Source organism: Rhinolophus sinicus, linkage group LG15 (assembly GCF_036562045.2).
Source record: "Rhinolophus sinicus isolate RSC01 linkage group LG15, ASM3656204v1, whole genome shotgun sequence".
Classification (NCBI taxonomy): domain Eukaryota; kingdom Metazoa; phylum Chordata; class Mammalia; order Chiroptera; family Rhinolophidae; genus Rhinolophus; species Rhinolophus sinicus.
This window is the reverse complement of record NC_133764.1, coordinates 41,069,225-41,093,440: the sequence shown is the minus strand read 5'-3', so window position 1 is coordinate 41,093,440 and position 24,216 is coordinate 41,069,225. Positions and strand designations below refer to the sequence as shown.

Here is a 24,216-nt window from a genome sequence, read left to right as displayed (position 1 = left end):
ATTTCAGGTGTACAATTCTGTATGACATCATCTATAAATCCCATTGTGTGTTCACCACCCAGAGTCAGTTCTCCTTCCATCACCATATATTTGATCCATGTTCATGAGTTTTTAAAAGTGAAGGACCATCCCTATGTTGCTGAAAATTATGAACTTCATCCCAGAAGGCATGGAGCTTTCCAAGAGTGGTTGTCTCTGGAGGTGGCAACTCGGGGCTGTTTTCCAGATGTACCTTTCTACATGTTCTTCATTTCACAACGAACACTTTGGTTTTTGAGCATAAATCCTGAAAGTGCTGTAATCGATCAGATGCTCTTACAGAAAGAACTGAGGTGAGGGGCCAAGTCAAGTTACATTGTGTGTGGCATCTAACGCTTGGTTTCATTGCAGAAAGGTACCCGTGACACTTTTGGTCCCACAAGGGGCAGGGGGCCGAGCCATCTGGTGGGAGGAGGGACGGGGAGTGGGCTCCTTGCAGTTCAGGTTACCCTGCAGGCCGGGGCTCCTTGTGCACCCCACACAAGGCTGCCACTGAGGACTAACAGGATGGGGGGCTGCAGAGCGCCGAGGCCACTCCCCACCGGACACTGGGAGCCTGTGGGAGGAGAGGAATGGCAGTGAAGCAGCCCACAGCCGGGAGAACCAACAGGAAGGCCCATAGCAGTGCCACAGGAGGCAGTGACGTTTATATCGACACTCGGACAACAAACCACTAGAGCTATGGAAACCTAGTCACCAGGCCAGGGCTCCTGGAAGCCCCATGTCTGCACCCACATTCAGGGGCCGGCGGCCCGAGCTCAGTGTGAGCCCTCGTCTACATAAGGCTTCGAACCAGTCGTCCGTCTGACAGTCCACTGCTCTGAAGGAACCTACAGGTGAACCCGACAGCCCACACACCCAGGGACACCGCTGTGGCCCCGACACCTGTCCAAGGTGGGAAATTGAGGCCACCAGCACAGGCCTGGCAGCCTCAGCCTTTTGGGCACTTGACCTGCCGTCCACGAACCTCCTCAAGACGTGGGGTCTTCACAGTCCCAAGGGAAAACCCCAGGGCACAAACCAGAGCTTCTCACTGAACGGGTGGCTCTGCAGCTGAGCCCGAGGTTGACCCACTGTGACTCAGCGCCCCTCGGCAGGGGCTCCCGTCACCCACAACATCCCTGTCCCATTGTCACGAAAGGCACGCAAGGCTCTGCTCACTGCAGGCTGACAGGAGTGTCCCCGGAGCCCGCCTGCTTCCTCGCCAGTCCCAAAGCTGTCCCCATGCGCCGAGGACACCCACGCTTCCTTAGACATGTTTTCCTAGCTTAACGTATAAGGATACACCAGAGAGACTGTACCAGGGGAAAATATAAACTAGGAACAACATAAACGTGAAGGAAGCCTCTTATCCCTGACCCAAAGGGGGGTTCAGACGCTGTCTGGGCGCCCTGACACCACGCAGGCAGAGGGGGTCCAGGCAGAGCTTGCCTGACAGACAATAACAAATGCTAACGAACATCACCATCATCACCTCTGCCCCCAAGCGGAACCCAAAGGCCAGGCCGGCACCTATGCGGGTGGCAGGGTGCCCTGCAGCCCACCCCCCACCTGGCCCTGACACAGCAGGTGAGCCTGGGCTGTTCCTGCAGCCACAGCCCAGCCGGATTCTCAAAACGAGGGGCTGGGCTCGGTAACACACAATTGTTTCCTTGTGAAGGGTACAGAGTACAATAAAATTAGTCACTTTTATTTAAAAGAAACATTAAAAATAAGTGTGCAAAATTAAATTTCATGATTAAATACACATAAAAGTAACATGCATACTTTACATTGAAACCCACATACAAAGTTAGTTGATTACACGACAGTAAAAGAACTGGCAAATGGAGGACTTGCTGCTGATTTTAAGTGTTTTTAAACCTGAAATCAAACCATAAAATCAGGTTTCCTAAAGGGCATTTAAGGACATGAAACACACCTTGAGGAGGACTACCAACAGAGCCGCGAAGCCGTTTAGTTCCCAGATGTGAAGGAAACGCTCTGTGCCTGCCCCTCTCCAGAACATAGTGTGCAGCTGTTCTCATAAATGTCGGGGGAGGAAATGGTAGGCAGGGGCCGGGGGCTGGCGGGCAAAGGCTCTGCCCGCTGAGGTGTCACAAGGCCCCTCCACGTCCTCTAGCACATGGCGCTTCCTTCCAGGACCATCTGTGGAGTCTGCTTTGCTGTCCCCTGCACAGAACAGGGACCAGCTGGACCGCATGTGACGCACACGGGGGCCCTGGGTTCCAGCAGAGACGGATGCCAGCACGTGCACACACCGCCAGAGCACGGGTTCACAGCAGGCAGTGGCAAGGACAACGCGGGGCTCAGGGGACAGCTGTGTGTCCACGTTCGGGTGGGAGAAAAAGTGCTGTCCCTTTTCTAAGGCAAGCTGCTGGTATTGTTCTGTTTAAATCTGGTTATGCTCTGTAAGAACTAATGTTTACACACTTGTTCATTTCCCCCGCCCCGAGACGCAGTAAAAATGATGGAATTTGGTGCCAAAAACAAATCTCGATTTGTCCATCCTTTCTCAACCCAGTCCCCAGGTTTGTATGGGCCCCAGCTGTAGGTGCGAGAAGCAGAGGAACCGCTAAAGCGAGCGTCCCCGGGGGACTGAGCGTAACCAGCCAGCAGCCGGGTGCGAGCTGCTCAGCCGCATGAGTGTCTGGAAACGAGAAGCCTTGCTCAGGAGAAGGGACAGCTGCATGTGGCTTCCAGACCCAGGTCCTGGGCTGTCCCTCCAGCCCATCACCCACGAGGTCCCAGGAGCCCAAGGGGCACGCAGCACTTGGCGTGGGCGTGGGCTGCACTGCGGCTGGGGACTCACAGCTTGTCGTCGGTCATCTCTAGAAACTGGGCGTAGACGTCGCGGATGCACTCCCCTTTGGGGTTGAACAGGAATTTGTAGTAGCTGCCATCTGCACAAATCGCTGCGACACAAGGAAGCCGTGTCACTCACATATTTCTTCCCGAAAAGTTAAAAGCGGGTGGCCCTCGCTGAGCTGAACCGCACAAAGCTGTGCGGGGCAGTGAGCAGCTGACGTGTGAACCTGGGGTCGGCCAGGGCCTACCCTCCTTCCTGAACACACCCGCGGCCAGGAATCCCCACTGTTCTGGTGGGGGTAGGGATTGGAAAAAGTCCTCTCTGGTCATCAGTTCAAAAACCAACTGATCTGCCCCAGGGTTTCCTGGGAAACCCCCAAGGGAGGGACCTGGTAACACGCAAGGCTGTGCAGACATGAGTGGGGTGCACAGTGCCCCCCACCCCCAAACAGGAGAGAGGACGGGGCAGCCGGTGGGGCAGGGCCAGCACTGACAACACCTGACGGAGTGTCACTCTCGCCTGGAAGGGCCACTTACTTACCAATGACAGCATTTGGCTCTGTTCCAAAGGCACAAATGCATGGAGAGCCTGAGGGGACCTGAAACTTGGAAAAACTCCACTTGGAACTGAAGTATTTTGGAAGGAAACTGGCTGACGCCAAACTACAAGGACAAGGGAGAAAAGAAAGGGAGTTACGTTCGCACAGCAAAGTTAGACGCAGCTCTTAACACAGGCTTAGCCTTCATGATTCCAGTTCTACTTTTGCTTCTAGTTTTTCATTTTCCACATGAAAACACAAAGTCCCTACAAACGGCTGTAGAATAAACCCAGAAACCATCCACACCAGAAGTGACACAGGCTTCCACCCTCACTAAATTAATTATCTGAAGACGCACACACTACGACAGCCATGGGCGTTCAGGGCCCCGCGCTCGTCACCAGAAGGGGCCTGGGTCCGCAGCAGACAGCCCCAGAGAGCTTGGGGGGGAAGTGCTGGGGCCAGTCCTCAGCTCTGGGGACCTACCTGGACTGTTTATTCCTTTTTGGATCTTCCGCAGCAAAGATGTGCACTGTGCCGTGATCGCTGGACACGCAGATGAGGGACGCGTCCTGATTGAAGTTAATGCTGCAGAGAGACCAGGTGGCATCGGGTTCCACGGGAGGAAGGGGAGCCCAGCCCCAGCAAGAAGCCCCCCGGCTGGCTGGCGCCTCAGACCTCAGCCTCCTGTACTCCAGGCAGCAGTTTTAAGAACCGACCCTCCATTAACAAGCACCAGAGAATCAAAGCCAGGGCAAGGCCCAGCCTGCAACAGTAGGGCCCTCCTAGGGTGCACTGATGCCCAAGGCTGGATGCCTAGGACAGGGAGGGACTTCCTGCAGCCCCCGGGGGGCCTGCCACTCAGGTGAGAAAAGGCAGGCATCCCCTGGGTGGGAGGGACCCCAGAACAGACGGACAGGAGTGCCTGGGGCACACCACAGCGCCCCAGAGCCATGGCCACTACATTTATAAGTACGATTTTAACTCGCAGACCCAGTGCTGCTCAATACCCACAAAAGCCTCAGATTCAGAATGAAGTCCTGCCCCAGCAGGGGTCCAGCCACTTGAGGGCTGCGGCCACTAGGCGGGGTGGGAACCACCAGTCTCTCGAACCTGAAGTTACCACAGATGAGCCAACACAGGCTCTAGGATGGGCCTTAAAACCCTGCAAAAATAAGCAGGAGGCTAGTGACATGGGAAGATCAAAGCGGCCAGCACTGATAGATGCTGAATGGGGTGGTGGGTTCATGGCAATGACAATACTCTTTCTTCTGCGTATACGCACCTAAGAAGTTAGAGTCAGTGATAACGGAATGAGCTGAGCACGGCCCCCTAAAAGCACAGACTCTCCGGCCTGCCTCACGGAGGCCTTGACTGTCCCTCCAAACCATGCAAGCCCATGTCAGCAATGACCCAAGCCAGGGCCCTCTCCATAGAGGGTGGCCTGACGTGCATCCTCACCAGTAAATGTTCGCCGCCTGCGATCCTCTCCGCAGCTCCTGGATTAAATGCCCTGATGAAGTATCAAATATTCTTATAAGGGTCCCCTTTGAAAAACAGTGAAGTGTTTCATTATCGAAGACTCACAACGTTTTCGTTAGTTTTTAAACGACTTACATTCACAAGCCCACATGTTCCTCCCCAAACCCACCCACATCACCTAACACCCAGCTGGCCCCTCCATGGCTCCCAGGAGTGGGTCGGTGTCTCTTCCGTCTCACAGCACAGGCAGGACAGAGCTCGTGAGGGCCCTGGGCTCAGCCCTGCTCCCCTGGCGGACCCCCAGGCCGAGCTGTCCCGCAAGGGGCGTCAGCTCCCTGTCTGGAGCAATGGCACCTTCAGGGTCACTCCCACAGCCAGCTGGTAAAATGACACCACAGTTGGGCTGCCAGAGAGATGAGGCAAGACCAAATAAAGTGACCGCCACGGCACATCTCTTGGGAGAAGCTGGCCAAGAACCTCGAGTGTCTGCAGAGCCCACACGTTAAGTCTCGGGAGCAAGGGCGGATCTGGGGGTGCGCGGCCTCGGGAGGGTGGGGACGCGCGCTTACTTTTTCTGATGCGGTTGCAATTCTTGTTCCCTGCAGGTTGAGAGCAATGCAGCTGAGGACGCCCTCGTGGGCAGGAATGTCCACGGGTGGCTTTTCGGTGCTGGCCAAGTCCACGAGCTGCACGTGCCCCGTGTGTGTGCCCGGAAAGGCCAGCAGGGAGTTGTTGCTGTTGGGGCACAGGACACAGAGACCTAGACAGACGTGGAGAACCTGTCAGGGCCCACGAGCACCTGCGAAGCCTCTGTGTTTCCGTAAGCGGAGGCTCGTCCAAAACCTGCTCTCTGCCCTCGCGGGTTCCATTTACATCAGAATCACAAACTCTTTTCACTGTCAGGGGTACCAGAGGGACACGCAAAGCGACCTCCCTCTCATGAGACCGTCCATGGTTGGGGACGTTTGCTGAACTTACTGAATAAATTTTATCAAACGTCTGTTTCCTGTGATGCCAGCCACTGAGAACGCAAAATTGTGAAGCCTGAGCCAATCCGTTAGAAACAGCGTAAAAAAACCAAATACTTAAAAGTTTAAGGATGAATGTACGAGACACTAACACTTCAAAGGAAAGAAAAGGCCCGACAGACAGTGCTATACTACGATCCTGGGTTTGAATCTACATTCGTCCAGTCAGTACGATGGCAGCTCAGGTCTCCACAGGCATTTCTAAACGCCAGCTGGCACTGTGCATTCTGAGGGACCCCAAAAGTCCCAGACCAGCCAACACAGTAAGAACATGAGTGCAGGACTTACATTACCTTGTTTCAAGAATTATTTTAAAGCTCCAGAAATCAAGGCAGTTTGGTATTAGGATAAAGACAGAAACAGATCACTGCAACAGAATGAAGAATCCAGAAAAATCTAACACTTATTTGATCAAATAAAAGTACAAAGGTAATTCAAGGTAGGAAAAAAATCATCTTTCTAGCAAATGGTACTAGAAACTGGATATCCATACAGAAGAAAAACCTGGGCCTTTGCCTCACGCCATGTGCAGAAATCAACTTGAAATGGATCAAAGACTTGAGATCTAAAGTTACTAAACTTCTGTAAGAAAACATAAAAGAAAATCTTTGTTATGCCAAAAAGCCACAGACCAACTGAAAACATCTGCAAAAGTGTGCCAGACAAAGGGCTTTACCTAGACTATAGAAAAAATTCCTACAACTCAGAATTCTTGAGTTGTAGTAAGATACATAACTCTAAAATGGGCGAAAGATTTGAAGACACTTCACAAAAGACGACGTACAAATGGCAGTGGGTACATGCAAAGGGGCCCGTCACTTGTCCTCAGGGAGATACTGTCACCACATCCACACGTCTAAAAAAAGTTCAAAAGACCGACAACTCCAAGTGCTGATGATGACATGTCACAACTGGAACACTCGTAAATCACTGGAGGGGATGGAAAATGGACAGCCGCTTTGGAAAACATTTCTGTTAGTATTCTGTCAGAGTTCGACGTATGTTTACAATATGACCCAGCAATACACTCCTCAGTACTCACTCAAGAGACACGAAAACAGACCCACGCCAAGGCTTGTACGAGATAAGTCACAGCAGCTTCTAATCACAAGAGCCACAAACACTGGCATAGATAAACGACTGTGGTCTGTCCACAGCGATACAAAGGAGAAAATTAAAATACGCATAAAAACATGGGGGAATCTCAGCAATATAAAGCTAAGAGAAAGATACCAAACACACCTGAAAAGGCAGAATTTGAAGGTGAGGTGGGGGGAAAGTGCCTGGGTGATGGGGCTGATTTGTCTTGACTGTGGTGGAAGTTACATACCTGTTTGCAATTACTGAAATTTATCAAATGACATACTCAAAATGAGTGAGTCTTATGTAAATTATACCTCCTTTAGCTAGGAGGACTAAAACCTCAAACTCCTAAAAAGCAAGCTGATATAATGAGTATCAAAGCCGACCACAAGCAACGCCCCCTGCAGAAGAAAAGGAAGGAGGTGCCTCAGAAAGGAATAAAAACATAGATCCCAGCACAGAGCCTCCTGAATGGCTGACAATCACCGTGAAAAAGTCCCTTGAAGGCCTCACTCCCCCACGAGTCTGCTGAGAGGTGAGGTCTCAGAACCAATGCCTAGGTCACCCAGGAGGCGGAAGGGACCGAGGGAAGGGCCACGTCTCCCAGACCACCCCTTGTGCCTCAGGACCACCTCTCCCAGGCCCATGTCGGGGAGGGGTATCCAGCACAAGTCATCATCCCGCCTGGACAGACCTGAGGAAGCCAGAACCACCGTCACCCCCGGAATCTCTCACCTTTAGGGTTATAGCAGGTTTCAAAGACGTGCAACTGATGGGGATTGTGCGTGAATGTAAACACCTTAATCATGGAGTCCAAAACAACCACAATTCTGAAAAGAAGAAAGCACAATCAAATTCCTCTTGCCAAAAGCGATACTCAAACATTTCATGATCTGTGTTATCCTTTGGAACCTCAGAAACACCCTAACAGTGCCTACAAAGGATTGTTCTTCCGTCAGGAGGGCTCTTTGGAACAGGTCACCTGGAACAGGGATGCGGTCAGCACCCTCACCTGGGGAGAGGCTGCCTCCTGGCCCTTTCTGAGGGCTAGAGGCACCAGCATCAAGCGTCCGCCTGGACAAGGAACCAAGGAGAGCACACAGTCCAAAATTACACGTCCGGTGCTCTCAGGTGCGTCCTGAATAAACGCCAGGAAGCGGCAGCTCCTTGACTGACCCCGGTGTCTGCACTGAGGGTTCCTCAACACTGACGCCACTGGAGCCACAGACGGACCTTAGGGCACAGGGATGACACTCACCTTGTCCGCTGCCCCTGCCCTCCCACAGCTGAGTGTAACATATAAACCAGACCCAAATTAATGAAGCTTACTCGTCTTCTCAACCTCCCAGGAAAAGTTTCAATATTCTCAACACTAGAAGCCTGGTACTTTCAACAGGTGAGAGTCAATGACACCTGCGCATGAAGTCTCCAAATGGAAAACCTTTATTGAGGCAGTGTTTGGAAAAGCGTGGACGAAAGGTGAGGCAATGCACGGTTCTAAACTGGCGTCCTCAGTCTGCACCTACTGGGTGGGGCCGGAGGCCTGGTGTGCGCCAGGCTGTCTCCGACCCCCCTTCCCCCAGTGACCCTGGGAACCAGTTCAGTTCCCTGCCTTCCCTGTAGCAATAGGAGTACGCCCTGTGTTGTCGGGGTCAGAAACTACAGTCATCACATTTTAATACACAACTGTCCTTTAGAGTGAAAGCATTTCAGCCACCTTCAGAGAAAGTGACTCTTCCATTTCTAAAAATCAGATACCAAACCTACCTATCTCGCCGCAATTTGACTGCCTTGACTTCTGTGGAAAATTCTATTTCGATAACAGTCTTCTTTTTCAGGTCGTCCCAGATCATCACTGAAATGGCAGGAAGAACGTGTGAACACAGTAACGAGCAGGTCACTTCTGAAGGGGACCTCCTGTCACAACCGCCTAACCAGGAACATGAAGCTGTCGGTCCTCAGACCCACCCAACACCTGCGCCTGTGGGTCTCACCCTTGGACCCACCCTCTCGCCTCCCTCACAGGCTGGGCAGCACGGCTGGTCTGTCTCTTACACACACGCGAGCACACGCACTTTAATCTCCTCTCTGCCAACCCTTGCCTGGCTTTCAGGCAAAGTTCTCCCCACCCCTCTTTCTGTGGTTCCACTTGACTGAGCCAAAAAGCAAGCCTGACCACAGTTACTTCGGGCTCGAGTGTTAGAGATAAACCTGGATCAAGAAAAGAAAGGGTTCAGTTTTCCTGTGGAGTTAGAGGCACAAAATGCCAGGGCCAGGGGCTTTCTTGACCCGCCTGACTGTTCTTGCTCTCTGAGTTTTGTGGGGTTAGCGGCTTGCTTCCCACTAGATGAGATAACTCAGAGAACCTTTGAGGATGGCAACACTGGCCAGCAGTGCTGGGACAGGCAGGGTAAGGCATGCAGCTGTTTTTATCTTCTCGACTTGAAAAGCCATCTATGAAGGGTGTGAGGTAAGCTAAAGTACGGTCTCCTCATGGGCAAGGTGACCAAGGCTGGCAGGGAACGAATGATTCCCCTGAAGGTCCTGACACCATGACCAGCATGAGTCCTGGGGCGAAATTCAGGTTCAGTTTTACCCGGATGGACTAAGGGACCTAACTATCAAATCAAGAGCTAACACCAGCCTGCAAAGAACTACCAAACAATTATTAAATAACGTACAATTTACCAACTATAAAAGAGGTTAATTAAAATGTATAAGCATTTAAAAAATATTATTCAAATATTATTGAAAAAAAATTTTAATCTTACAAAAGCTTAAACAGACGAAGTTATTTTTTTAAAAAATTGCCTTTAGCACTCTACAAAAAGTACATTTAAATTTTCCCCAAAATTTGCTGTTAGAAAACTGCTTTCTCCTAAATCCTTAAATTCTGAGTCCCTCTCATTCTTGGAATTCTTTAGAGAATAGGAGGTTGAAGGGGGAGCACTCCTAGAGATTATCAATCCGACTGCCCTGCAGGAACGCACAGGTGTCACTGACGCCCCTCCTCCCATGCTGCCCCAGGTGGGGCCAGGCTCCTGCTCCCTTTCCTCATCAACGGCTGAGAAATTTCTTCAGGACAAGACGAAGCAATGCAGCACTGGCACTGCCGCCGGTCCCCAAGCAGCCCAGGAAACAATCCTTATTCCACTGCAAAGCCCACCCCCACCCAGCTCTTCCGTGTCACCTCTGGGTGACCTCTTCCACGGCTCACAGCCACAGGCTCTGCGCACCGGCTGTGCTGCAATGACCCAGACAGCAACCCAGGCTTTTCGGACCTTCAGCCTGCGACAACGAGCTGGCAGGTCTGTGCACACGAGCCCGGCGCTCAGGAGGGTATCAGAGCACTCACTGGAGTGCGGTTCCATGTGCAGGGTCACAGGCCCACACTCTGGCCCCTCTGGGCCCATGGTATGTCAAGATCAAGGGCCATCCAACACTCCCTCTGCTCGACAGGCCCGAGTGACTCCACACTGCACAAGGTCTCACGCAGACCTCAGCGCACCCTCAAGCCCAGGGCACATCCTGGAAAACCTTCCTCACGACCGTCCTTCTTCCCTCCCCCACCAAACCTGAAAGAGAGCGGCCTCCACCTCCCACCCACTCTGCAACCTGACCAGGAGGCTCCAACTCAGCAGCCCCCCAGGGCTGCAGGCTTCACTCAGCTCACCAGGCCCAGGGCCCTTCTTCGGCCCCACCCCCCACCCCCAAGCACTTGAGCCTGAGGACCACTGGCTTCCCTCTCCCCACCCACCTCCTGTGCTCCCATCTCTGCCTCCACCTCTGGTCTCACACACTGACTGCTTCCAGGCCCGGTGTCCCTAAGATCTGGTGATGGCTTTCCTGACCTCACCCTCAAGGGCGAGACCCTTTACACAGCAGTCTCTCTAAACACACACACGCACACACACAAACCCCCCCAAGAACAATACCTTTCAACCTAGAGCCTAGTTGGGTTTTTGGTCTATGTTTCTGTGAATCAATGGCTCTGTAGGAAAAACAACCTCCCTCCATTTTGCTTTAAGATAAACGCACGACGCTGATGACCCAGAACAGAGCGGGGCCCAGGGGCAGTGTGCCCCCTACTCGGTCCGCATTAACTGCAAAGTACATGCTCTGTGTCACGGGAGCAAGTGACCTGTCACTCATTTCTTCTCCTGGGAACATTGGAGACCAGCCACTCCTTTTCTGGCTGCTTGTTTCCCAGGGGCTGGACCTTCACACATCATAGGACACGGGACGGGGAGAGCGAATGTGGCCGCAGACAAACAGTTCTACAAAGTGCACGGTGCTTCTGCACATGAGGCACGACCATTAAATGCACGTACTTTACCTTTGTTGGGAGGGTATTTCGGCTTTTTCCCACCACCAACCAAAGCTAAATAGTTGCAGCGGAATAACATCTCAACATGGCCAACTCCTCCTTCCAGAAATTCTGAAATAGTATTAAAAAGAAATTAGTATGTAGTTTTATAATTTTTGAAAAAGAAAAAAAAAGGTGAAAACGTAACAATTGGCATTTGAGTGTCAGTCAGCAATGCACAGTATCTACCTATCGTCGGAAATGCGACTGGTGAGTGGCTAGGAAAGGGAAGCAGGTCTGGGCTTCAGACTGATCTCAGCCTCTGCCCCCCAGCCACAGCCACTGCGTTCGCACAATCGCTGAGCACATAGTACCTACGAAGCCGACGTGACAGGACCTGTAAGCTCTGAGAAAGCTAAACACTGTAACACACACAAGTTTCCTTTCCATCATTTAAACACTCTTCCACTAAAGCCTGAAATGCTCACAAATGCTCGTGAATTCTATTAAGAGGGAGATGGCAGCAGATTTTCACATGTCCTCATCACAGAAGAAGACCCGTGCTCTCAGAGCAGGCAATGGGAGCCCCGATGAGACGATGAGACGCCTGGGGCTCAGAGAAGCGAACCCCACTGTGGGGTCTGTCACAGAGCAGGCCTGCCCCGCCCAGGCCTCCTCAGCCTCGCACTCCAGTCTGAAATCACTGTGGCCTCCTGGGATAGGGAGGGCACGGCCAAGGGCAAGTGAGGAACCCAAACCTCTAAAAATGAGAAGTTAACCTAAGAATCGACATCTACCTGTGCAGTCGCACTGCACCAGTTGATTCCAAATTCCATCCGGATGCTCTATGAGAGATTTAAAGTTCAAGGCCTGTAGAAACCCCAGTACTGTATGTTTAGTATCATCCATAATGAAAACAGTTTTTCTTTTCCACAATTTAAGAGTCCTCTGACACAAGCTACCTCACAGCAACTCTGGTTCTAACAGGATGTGGCCACAGTCCAAATCCACTCGATGACGATGGCCCATTCCTTACAGTGCCTCTCCGCTCAGCTACCATGTTTCCCCGAAAATAAGACCTCGCCGGACCATCAGCTCTAATGTGTGTTTTGAAGCAAACATTAATATAACACCGGGTATAATATAATATATAATATACCAAATCTAATATAATAAATATAATATAATGTTAATATAATACAATATTGGGTCTTATGTTAATGTTTCCTCCAAAAGACACACTAGAGCTGATTCTGGCGAGGTCTGATTTTCGGGGAAACACGGTAGGTGTGAGGCTTCAGATCTATAAAAGCCCAGGCTGCTTTAAACCCTGGAGCAGGACTCCACCTCCAACCACTGAGGCCACCACCCTGCTTCGTGTGAACTCAGTCACCAACTGCCACTTGACATTTGGTCTTGGTCTTTACCTCCTTGGTCACTGGACTGTAATGGACCAAAGCTGACCAAAACTTCGAATAACCTGCTATTAAACAAAGGCGGTCTGACCCCCCGACCACCAAGGGGGAAGACAGTCTCTTCAAAAATGCTGCCTAGAAAACTAGAAATCCACCTGCAAAGAACGAAGCTGGACCCTTAACTACACCATGTATAAAAATTAACTCAAAATGGGCTAAAGACCTAAATGTAAGATCCCAAACTACAGAAGTCCCAGAAGAAAACACAGGCAAACACCATTACCCGTGGCAATGATTTCTTGAATATGACATCGAAAGCACAGGCAACAAAAGCAAAAATGGACAAATGGGACTACATTAAACTTAAAGGCTTTTGTGCCTCAAAGAGCAGAATCAAGAGTGAAAAGCCAACCTACACAACGGGAGAAAATATTTGCAAGTCATATGCCTGGTAAGGGGCTCAGATCCAGAACATATAAAGAACTCCTACAACCCAACAACAATAACAACAAAAAACAAACAACCCAATTAAAAAATGGGCAAAGGACTTGAATGGACATTTCTCCAAAGACAGTACGTCCAACACACACATGAAAAGATGTTCAACATCACCAGACATTAGACAAACCAAAACCACAGGAGGCAGGCCTCTGTCCCCACACACCCGAGGGTGGCCACGTTCACAGCAGAAAGTGACAAGTGTTGGCAAGGATGTGGAGAAACAGGGACGCCTATGCACTGTCGGCACAGCTGCTCTGAGAACAACATGGCAGCTCTTGGAACACCGACAACAGAACCACGACATAACCCAGCAATCGCCACTTCCTGTCTAGGACACATTCAAAAGAATGGAAAGCAGGGTCTGGCAGAGGTCTTTTCACACCCATGTTCAGAGAAGCCAGTGTCACTCACAACAGCCAAGAGGTAGAAGCCACCCAAACAACTACAGAGGCACGGAAAACGTGGTCTGTCCACACAATGGAATATTCTTCAGCCTTCACAGGGAAATTCGGCCCGTGCTACACCATGGATGGACCCTGAGAACATTATGCTCAGTGAGGCCAGCCAGTCACAGGAGGACACACGGCACGTGAGGCCACTTGTACGAGGCACCTGGAGGACTCCAATTCATAGGGACAGGAAGTAGGACGGGCCCAGTGGCTGGGAGGAGGCGGGTGGGGAGGGAGTGTCTCCTGGGGACAGCTTCCGTTGTGCAGAATGGAGAGTCCTGGAGGTCTGTGAGGGGCAGGGCTACTTCCTCAGTGCAGGCTGCAAATGGAAGGAGGCAGGGCCTGGCTCGTTTAGACAAGGCAGGAACGTGCGCAGGGACGCTCGCTCATCAGCAAGCACGTCTGTCAGTCCCAGGGCCTGGCAACTGTCTGCACAGATGCTGAACTTGCAGAAATGGATGGAGAGGGCACAAAACAGGCCCCAGCAAGCTTCGCCAGATGAAAACTTCAGGCACAAATCAATACCTCGCAGACCTTGGTCTTCCAACAGAATCTCTCTCAAGAAATGAGAAATTAAAAAAAAAGAAACGGAGGGAGGGGGGCATGGCAGTGTTGGTGTAACTCCCATCCCACGGAGAGGCTGGAAAACCTAACTGCTTTATACAAAAGGTGAGACTGGACCGCAGCCCAGCACTTGAGGGTAACCACCCCGGCCACTGCCTGTCCTGCCCTCCGACTCCTTCCGTTTCTGTGCAGTTTCCTTTGAACGGAAACAGCTTATTTTCCATCATAAAAGCATACGTGAGCACTACAAAGATAAAACAAAAAAGCACAAAGCAGAAACGCTTTCTGACGTCATGGATGTAACTCATAACTCTGTGCAGACACGGCCCTCGTTCCTCCTCCGATAAACGCTGCCCTCCCGCGCTCTCTAACTTCTCCCATTAACAACACGTGTCACACCACCTCCCCACGTCTGGACTCAGGCTGACCTCGGTACCTGACTGCAGGCGTGCACCGTCATATATCACCAAGTTCATGGTGTTCTAGTGACCGTCACTCAGGTCCCCTTCCACTTCCCATTATTAGAAGCACTGATATAAAGAATATATTTACACAAGCATCTGGTGTCTTTTTTCTAATTTTTCCCCTTCAGATATAATCCTTTAACTGCTGGGTCACACTGTGTTGTGCGTGTGTGCGTGTGTGTGTGTGTGTATGTGTGTAAAATGAATCCATTTTGCCAAATCACTCCACAAAACGGTTCTCCCAATTTCAACATCAAAGGCGAGAACCGGAACATGAAACTGTCTGCCTCTCCGCACCCTCGCTGAAGCTACGTGGACTTGGCCCCCGAGCCCTTCCCCAGCAATCAGCTCCCCTGGGCCCCGCTCCATCTCGGGGGCTTCCCACTTCTCTCGAGTCTTCAGCCCTGACATGCTGGGGTAACCACATGGAGCACGAAGCCGACATGACCCTCTGTGAAATTAGACAAGAGGAGGATTCCAGGCCAGTGAGGCCCCCGGCAGATGTCAGATCAGGCAGATCTGGGACCGGGTGACGTCAGGAATTGTGCACAAAGAGGTCAGCTCTCATTTCCAAACACTGGTGTGTCTCACCAAGGACCCTACCCATCTTATTCGTCAGTGCCCCCCCAGCCCCTAGTGCACCCTGATGCCAGACAGGTCCGTCCACCGCCCATCTGCTGCTCCACTGGGCACATGGCGGTCCCTCTAGGTCTCTGTCCCCTCTAGGTCCCCACACGTGGCTGCCAGCGTCACATGTGAAAGGTGGGTTGCACTGAAGACAAGGAAACACTTCTGAACCCCTCTGCCCGCCCTGTAGACCACGTGAGCTGTACATGTTCTTTCTCGTCACCTTCAGAGCACAGGAGAGGTGTTTCCAAGGGAGTGTGGGGGTGATGTGTACCGTCCGCTTTATATTTCTATGACCACTGAATGTAATATTTTATCCAATGCATCACTCTTGCCACATCTTAATCTGTTCAAATTGATTGCTGAGCCTTCTTTCTAGCACGCACTGAGTGTGTGTGTGATGCATCTGAATCCAAATCTACAGCCCACACCGGACAGGCTGCGCTACGCTAGTCCACGCAGTCTCCCAGGGCCACGGCTGCTCTGACAGCTGAGGGAACCCACGCCTGTGTGCGTGAGATGCAGCTCGCAGGGGACGCCACGCTGCCTCCACCGGCTCCTGGGCCCTGCCAGCGGGGGGCACGCCCACAGGAGGCCCTGCTCACGGCCACGCAGGCTCCTCACTCAGTGCCACAGTCACACTGGAGACCACGGCCACAGCTAGGTCTGGGGACGACCACTGCAATGCAGGCACACTTCCTTCCTTCCTCCTCACTTAGGAAAGCAAACCTCGAAGATAAAACAGGAACAAGGTCAGGTCTCCTGTTTTCTATTATCGAGATTTTAAGTTGCCAGAAATGGGACAGCAGACTAACCTGCGAGAGCACAGCGGTTTTTGCACCACACAGAATGCACCATCAAAAAGCACAGTCCCCAATTCACTACACACGAAGCTCAGGGACAGCGGCCAGAAGGGGCGGCTGAGCAGTCACAGCAAATACATACGTGCACAACAGCACGACGACGGCAAAGCCTGGGACTTGGGGGCTCTGTGCTTCTCTAACCTACTTTTACTAGAAATACTGGACATAAGGCAAACATCTCATTAGTTAGGAAGCAACTGTTAATATGCTGCTAGTGATTCAATTTTGAAACATCTCTAACTCCTAAGTTTCCTGGTCAATAAGCAAAAAGTATCCTAAAAGCCCCACACCAAGCTATTTAAAAATATTTTGTAACGACTTGTATCTGTATAACTCAGCTGTCTTAATTCACCATGCAACCAAGAGTAAACAGAAGTCAGAAGTCTGGCAGACTGCTAGGAGACTGCCACCATCGCCCAAGAGTCCCAGCTGCCACGGACACACTCCACCCGAGACACTGCTGTTGCCATGAACACAGTGTGAGAGCACAAGCTGACGCGGCACTCCACGTGTGCCAGCCACTACTGTGTTTCACACATCCTCATTCATTCTTAGGAGGCAGGCAGTTACCCTCATTTTACACAAACAAATTGAGCCAAGAGAAGGTGCGGAACTTGCCCGGGTCACACAGCAACCTGGTTGGGGGCAGAGCAAGGATCTGGGTCTAAACAATGAGGGTCCAGAGTCTGGGCCCTTAACTGACAGGCTACACTGTCTTCCTCTAACTAAGGACAGTTACAGACATCAGCTTACAAAATAAACTCCTATATAAAGCATATGAAGCACCACTTACTGGCTTACATACCAGGGTTGTACAGAAAATTTCATTTGATAAAGGGGGTCCACTATGAAAAAAAATTCTGAAAATCCTTGACGTAGGGTATTAGTTGTTCAAATGGGAGGAGGCTGTTTTGAGGAGCATCGGAGTAACCTCCTCTTAGGGATGAGAAATTTCTTGCATCAGAAAATGTAACATGTGAACTGGAAAAAAACTCAACCACTGCAGGAAGAAAAAGAATATTTCTCATTTTCTATGATTTATCTGAGATTTGTTCATCCGTTGACAGTACTTGATTTGCCCAGCAAGTGAGGACCAGGAGACACTTAAAAGCTTAAGAAAAACACGAAGGAGAAAACAACAAATTGAAAAAATTCTACCGGTAAATTTCACATTTCTCCTGTCACACTGGGAAAGGACCACCATTACTTTATTTCACCAACAGCATTCCTGATTCCAGCGTGTGCTCCACGAAAACATAACTAACACTGAAATAAGTAAACAGAAGCAACTTCCACTTCTTGCTACAAATAATATTTCTAAGTGTTGGTCACTTACCAAGAGTTAAGAGTCCCTCCCACCTGCTGTAACTGAACCATCACCTGAGCTCTCCACAATCTTATACTCAACAGAAGCGTGAGAGGGGCCCGCCTCCGCGATACCTTGTTCTTCCCGTAGAGCCAGCAAGGACTCAAGACACGGGAGAAGACACAGACGCTGCACGTCGCTAAGTCACTGGACGGTGAGTCGAGTCGGGCACACGCGGAAGCTCGGCAGCAGGAGGAGCACAGCCCCAGCCCAGCCGACAGGGCCACGATCCCAGCCGACAGGGCCACGATCCCAGCCGACAGGGCCACGATCCCAGCCGACAGGGCCACGATCCCAGCCGACAGGGCCACGATCCCAGCCGACAAGGGCCACGATCCCAGCCGACAGGGCCACGATCCCAGCTACTTCTCAGAGCCAGCTGCCCCGCTCCCTCCGCCAGCAAGATGAAACTTAGACTCTGAGCGTTGGCAAAGGAGAGAAACCGTGAGACGTCAGTTCCTTACCTTGTTTCTCTTTTTCTTTTAGCGGATCGGTGTTATAGACTCGGAATCCATTTTCCATCCCACATGCAAAGCATCCTGAAGTGAGAGAGATACACATTACTTACCTCATTGGGGTCTCAGCCAAGGACCCCAGGACTGGAGTGGCAAAGCCAGGGCCCAGACCAAGTGGCCTCTCCTGAGAACTGCAGGTGCTTGGGCCACACAGATGTGGTCTGCACACGCCACACCACGCCCGTGTGGACTGCTACTGACCAGTGTGCACATCCCAGCATGACGTTTTTCATTTGTTGCTTTACATGCAAGGGAACCTCTGGAGTCGCTCACTGCACCCTCCCCTGCAGGGCCCTTCTGTGGCGTCCTGTGGACGGGCGCCCTGACACACTTAAGTCCAGTGAGAAGGGCTCATCATCTACCTCCATGAGCCACTGGGCACTCCCACCAACACCTGCCTCTGACATTAGCCACCTGCCTCCTCGTTCCAAACACACGACTCGAGCACCATGCGTCAAGTACCAAGTCAGGGAGCAACAACAACAACAAACAAGGAGGTCCATGTGTCCTGGAGGACAATCGCAGCAGGTGTGGACAGGCCAGGCTGGGGAAGAAGGAGGGTGGGCTGCTACAGGATGGTCTTCTAGAAGGCCATCCTAGGGTCGGCCCTCATGACCTCACTCCCATCTGTAAACAAGTCTAACTCCTCAACCCGCACAGTCACCAGGAGTGACCCGGGTCACTGTCTCCAAGTCACACATCAGGGGTTAATGGTCCCATTAAAGCCACCGTTAGGACCTGAGGTTAGGGAGCACTCAAGTTTCAAGGTGATCCTGTGACCTGAACTTCATTCGCCCAAGTGTAATCCAAGACCACACTTATCTCCTTAAACGCCACCGGGTCCAACTGCTGGTTCATATGAAGCTTGTGGCTGGAAGGACAAGAAAAACACCCTCCAATTCTTTTTCACGAGATGGGCTGCAAAGCCTCAGCACGACTGCACCGCGGTGCGAGCACCAAGGCCGCGGCCCTCTTCAGCCCCAGGCTCGTGGCCTCCAGCTCCGGAACCCCGTTCTGTACCCTGTCAGCCACCCTTCCGAATGTGGAAAGCAAGCTTATACTTTGTCCAAGTTACTTATAAAACTGCAGAACATGAGATTCAAACAGCAGACAGCTCCCCCAGTGCCTGGGAGACCGCCGGGCAAGCAGCTCCCAGCTCTGAAGGGCACTGGCGGGGCCTGGGCCGAAGCCCCACTCTAAAGTACCATGTCAGCCGTTATCTCCTAACTCACTCTGGAGTGGAACTCCTCACGTGATGTGGACAGAGCAATCAGAGCTTTGCTTCCTGGAGAACACGGAAACACAGGAGTCAAATCTTTTCCAGTTCTCTCTCAACTATTACATCTTCCCCCAGTTTCAAGCCTGCATCTGCCTTCACCAGAACACATACATTTCTGAAAAGACTTGGATAAAAATATACAGTTGCTGTATACACACAAGAAAAAGGCAGACAACTCAATAGAAAAATGAGCCAAAGATGTGGACATTTCACAGAAGAGAATATTTGAATGGCCAATAGACACAGAGGACAAGGCAAATGCAAAGATCATCTCAAATGCAGCATAAGAGACTCACTCCACACCCGCCAGGACGAGGAAAGTACCAAGTGTGCGGTGGGTGCAGAGGCCTGGGAATCCACAGACCGCTGGGAGGGCCACCCACGGCCACCTCAGGAGCTGCGGCGCTGTCCCGCAGCTGTCCACACTGCCCCTAGGTGTACACACCTTGCAGAAATGAAGACACGTGTTCACCAAAAGACGCGTACTGTAATGCTCATAGTAGCACTATTCTACTCAGAACAGCCGAAAGCGGAGAACCCATTCAAATGCCTACTGATTTTAGAATGGACACACTGTGATATATTCACAAAAAGAAAACGCTATACATCAGTGAGAACGACCTACTATACTACTCAACAATATGGGGAAAAATCTCACATACATGATGTTGAATAAAAGAGCCAGAAACAAAAATAAAGTACGCAAACAGGCAAAACTCCTCTATGCCACTGGAGTCAGAGGGGCAGTGAGTGGCTGGAAGGGAGTGAGCAGCGAGTGTGGTCGACGGGGATTCCGTCAGAGAGGTCCCTGGGCGAACGCTCAGGAATGGACACTTTTCTGTCAGCACAGTAACCCTCCATAAAAGGGAAAAGGACAGGTACACACACCAAAAGGCTGGAAACCATTCTCTAAGGAGGCGAGGCAATTTCCTTGCTTTCTTTTCTCTGAATGATATTAACTGATTTCACTTGCTTACCATACGAAATTCAGCATTAATTCTCCCATCCCTGCCATCTCAACAAAACTTTATTCCAGAGAAACCCTCAGCCCAACAGCTGGTGACCGGGACCCAGCGGGGCAGCTAGCAGTGCAGAGGAAGCCAGGGCCAGTAGGGCATCAGAGCACTGACGGGCACAGTTGTCTATGTGGACGAGATGCACCATCCACATGCAATTCTGCCCACATGCGCAAGAAGGGCAGCGAGGTGGGCCGAGGAGTCAGTGTGCGGCTGCACGTCCCGGTCAGGCAGGACAGGCTAGTTAGCACCCAGAGAGAGCGTGCAGTCAAACCCTGCGCTCCCTGTGAGAACAGAAAGAAAAACAGGGAGCCAGACTGTGGAAATGCACACATCAAGGCTTAGGAGTCTTGAAGACCACAGTGCAAATTACCTGGGAAGAGACAAGTCAGAAGTTTGAACAATTTACAATGATATGCAAATGTCCTTTTTAAAAAAGGATTTCTAAGCCTAAAGTTGGAGGGAGAGTGTTAAAAATGCTGAGAGTAAAAATTAAAAATCAGTATAAAGTAAAACGAAAATGTAATAAACTCAATTATCTGGCATAAATTTACTTTACAGGGAATTAACCAGAAGCTTAAGTATAACAGCACACTGCTTTTTAAAAAAATACTTAAGCTTTACTTATAATTTCTTACAATGAAATGAGCTGGTTTTACAAAAGCCTGTTTTTCAAACAATTGAAATGTTTATTTAAAAGCCAAAGCTATATTTTTAAAATAATTTTTAATGAAACCTTTACAAACTTTGCTGGTTTCTTAAATAATTAGCATTATTTGAGCCACAAATATTACACTGAAACTTAAATACAAAGATTTCTCAATTGGCATTTAGGCAGGTAAGCATGTGGAAATGATTTTCTTGCATTAAATGACTTCAAGTCACTAAGTTGTCTGTTTGTTTTTTTTCCCTTTTATTTATTTTTTATTTATTGGGATGACAATTGTTAGTATTTTTTTTTTTCGTTCTCTCTCCCTTCCTTACTATCAGTTACACATCTCTTCATTGAAAGCAAATTTCTTAAGGAGTTGTTACATCGCTGTTAATTTCTTGAAGCGTTCTCAATTACTCTCAAAACTTATTTAAAAACCGACTGGCCCTCCTCTGGTTTTCTAAACCAAAAAGCTCAGCCACATATTGCCCAATGTCCAGGATCTGGCCCCAAACATGTGGGTACCTCACCTGTCACGTTCCTTCACGAGCCCTGCGGCCAAGGCCAAAGCCAAACCACCTGCCCTGCGGTCACGGAGCCCAAGGGCCCACGGAGCCCACGGCGCCCACGGCCTTCCCCACCTCCCCCGTTCGGTCTAACTGCACCTCCTCCGAGAGCCCTTCCAGGACCTCACAGGCCAGACGTCCCCTTGCCTCCTCCTGCGACCTAACGGGAACGGCCAGCACCTGCCTCGCAGCCGCATTTCCCGCCCCCAGACCGTGGCCCTCAGGTGCGTCTCGCTCTCCCGCAACACCGCCATCGAACCCGCGCGCTCGGCCGGCGCCGCCTACGGCGCCAGCGGGAGCTGCAGTCTCCGCACAAACGCCGGGCCCCCAGCACCTGCTCCGATCCGCCCCAAACGCCAAAGCCGCAGGCAGCAGCTCGGACAAGCCGGTCCCTGCAGAGCCGCTGTCCCTCCTTGTCTCCCAACGGTGAGACCGAGTCAGCCTGCGGTGGGGCGGCGGCTGCTGTGCGGTCCCGGCCCCTCCCGCCCGGCTCCGCGGCCCCTTCGCGCTCCGCGGGCCCTCAGGCCTCCCCGGGGAGGCGACCACAGCGGGGTCCGAGCACCGAGGGACCGCGGCTGGGAGGAAGGAGTGAAGGGGAGACGAAGCAAGCGATTTCCCCGAGGGGCTCTTAACAGCTCTTAAAAGTTCTCTGATTTCAGAAGCAAAAGAAAACCCCGGGGGGGGGAGGGGCGCCTTTGGTGACATTTTCCGATTAAAACCAGCAAAGACACCCAATCAGACCTGCGAGAGTGGTCAGTAGAAAGTGAAGTGCGGTTTACTTGCTAAAGGCCCTTCGCGAGCACAGGGGAAACGGGACTTCGGGGCAGAACCTCAGACACGCCCCGGGGACAGGTCCCACGAGCGCCCATCCGAGGGGGAGCCTGCGGGGCCGGGGGAGGACGGGCCCGGGGGGAGCGGGCGGCCAGGCGGAGGCCCCAGGCTCAGAGGGCGCCGACGGCCCGGGCGGGGACGCGGAGCCGGAGCGCAGCCTGGCGCTGGGGAGCCGAGGGGGAGCGGCCGCCGCCCGGGGGTCGCTAAAGGCCCGGGGCTGACGGGACCCGCCCCGCCCGGGCCCGCACCCCGGCTCGGGTGGCAGCGGCGGCGGGAGGGTGGGCGCGGGGCCAGGCCAGGAGGACTTGTCCGTGCGGGGCGCGTCCGGGGACAGAGACCCGCCTGCGGGGGCTGCGAGGGGTGGGGCTCGGCCGGGAAGGGGCGTCCGCGGCCCGCGCGCGGGCGGAGGCTCACTCACCATGGTCCTGGTTGAAGCCGGCGTAGAGCAGCCCGTTGCCGTGGGGGTTACACGGCAGGAGGTTCATGGCGCCGCCGCGGAGCGTCCGCCGCTCGTCAGCGCTGCATGTCGCTCACGGACGCCGAGCGCTGGGTCCCGTCAGGCCGGCGCGGAGGCCGCCGCGGCCGGAAGCGAGCGGCGTGCGTGCGTGCGTGCGTGCGTGCGTGCGCAGCCAGATTGCTGCGGAGCGCCGATTTCATCTACCCGGGCAGTCCAGGGCGGGGAGGGAGCGCCGAGGGCGTCACGTGCGCGTGACGTCACGGGAGGCGGGGTGATCTGAGGAGGCAAGTCGGGCCGGGGGCGGGGTCTGAGCGGGGGCGGGGTCTGAGCGGGGCGGGGTCTGGGCGGGGCGGGGAATCTCCTACCCGGTGAGAGGAGGCCTTGAGGGCTACCGACCCCGGGACACGCGGGCGATTTGAAGAGGCAGCCAGACCCCTCGCCCCTTCGGCGCAGGCGGGGGGCAGGGGCCCGACAGGAACTAGAACCCCCCCAGAAATCACACCCCCATTGGTAAGCACATCTTGAAAAGGGCGGTAGAAGATGTGAATCCCCCAGCCGCGTGTCCTAGGGGCGGGGACGCCCGTGCTCCCCTCTGGGGGGCGGACGGGTTCGAGCCCGGCGTGGAGGGCACAGGCATGACACATGCTCCCTGCTAACACCCAACTTTCTTTTTGTAAGAGGAAAAATACCATCGAAAGTTTTAACAATACGGACCCAGAAGGAAACGCTTCACAGAATCCTCTCGGAAAACTCCGAGCGAGCGCCCTGTAAGCCCCGAGTGTCTCCACTGCGGACAGGGGCGCCCCTTAAAATGTCTCGCTGGGCTCTTCACGAGTTGAAAGGAGTAGGGTGACAGGTGCCGCACAAGGCCGGGGCGTGTAGCCCCTTCCACCCCCCGTGGAGACGCTGGCACAGCCGCCCGCACAGCGATGGACGGATCGCCCATCCATCACCACGCGATGCCAGAGGCGCAGGAACGAACCAGAGCCTTGGGTGTCCCCGTGGATGAATCTCGGAAGCATGCAGATTGAGAGAGTAAATTGCAATAGCGTCTGTGGTATGATTCAGTTTACACCCAGCTCCAAATAGGCAAACTCGACACCCCATGCTTTAGGGGCACATCCGCATGTGGGGACATACTCTGGAAGCAAACTGGGGCCTTTACACTGAATTGGAGCCAGTGGTTACTCCTGGGGCAAGAGAGCGCCTGCCGTAGGCGAGGGGCACGTGTGGGTACATGTGGTCTGCTGAACAACGGCCCCCAACAGTGTCCAGGTCCTACTCCTGCAACCTGTGAGGATGTTACCTGGTAGAGCAGAAGGGACTTTGCAGGTGGGGCTAAGGACCCTGAGACAGGAGGTTAGCC

At 52.5% G+C, this 24,216-nt stretch overlaps 1 protein-coding gene across 2 annotated transcripts; it reads right to left on the bottom strand.

Moving 5' to 3' along the window:
• Positions 1 to 1,708: 1,708 nt before the first annotated feature.
• Positions 1,709 to 23,076, bottom strand: WDR45B (WD repeat domain 45B). 2 transcript variants are annotated; one of them, XM_074319684.1, is made up of 10 exons: positions 22,812 to 23,076; positions 17,999 to 18,073; positions 11,316 to 11,417; positions 8,747 to 8,834; positions 7,715 to 7,809; positions 5,438 to 5,628; positions 4,848 to 4,933; positions 3,873 to 3,974; positions 3,389 to 3,510; positions 1,709 to 2,954 (listed from the first exon to the last, which is right to left on the bottom strand). In XM_074319684.1, exons 1-10 carry the CDS (start codon positions 22,876 to 22,878, stop codon positions 2,848 to 2,850), a joined length of 1,035 nt encoding a protein of 344 aa, XP_074175785.1. In that variant the 5' UTR covers positions 22,879 to 23,076; the 3' UTR covers positions 1,709 to 2,847. The 2 variants fall into 2 exon arrangements, with proteins under 2 accessions (XP_074175785.1, XP_074175786.1); XM_074319685.1 differs by lacking the exon at positions 17,999 to 18,073 and having other exon boundaries at positions 22,812 to 23,006.
• Positions 23,077 to 24,216: the final 1,140 nt, after the last annotated feature.

Excerpts from the sequence above, each read along its gene's own strand:
- WDR45B (XM_074319684.1), bottom strand. The coding sequence starts at position 22,878 with ATGAACCTCCTGCCGTGTAACCCCCACGGCAACGGGCTGCTCTACGCC. Across the intron at positions 11,418-17,998 it reads AAAAGAAAAAGAGAAACAAG|AATTTCTGGAAGGAGGAGTT; the intron begins GTAAGGAACTGA and ends ATACTATTTCAG. Across the intron at positions 3,511-3,872 it reads AAAAGGAATAAACAGTCCAG|TTTGGCGTCAGCCAGTTTCC; the intron begins GTAGGTCCCCAG and ends TTGTCCTTGTAG.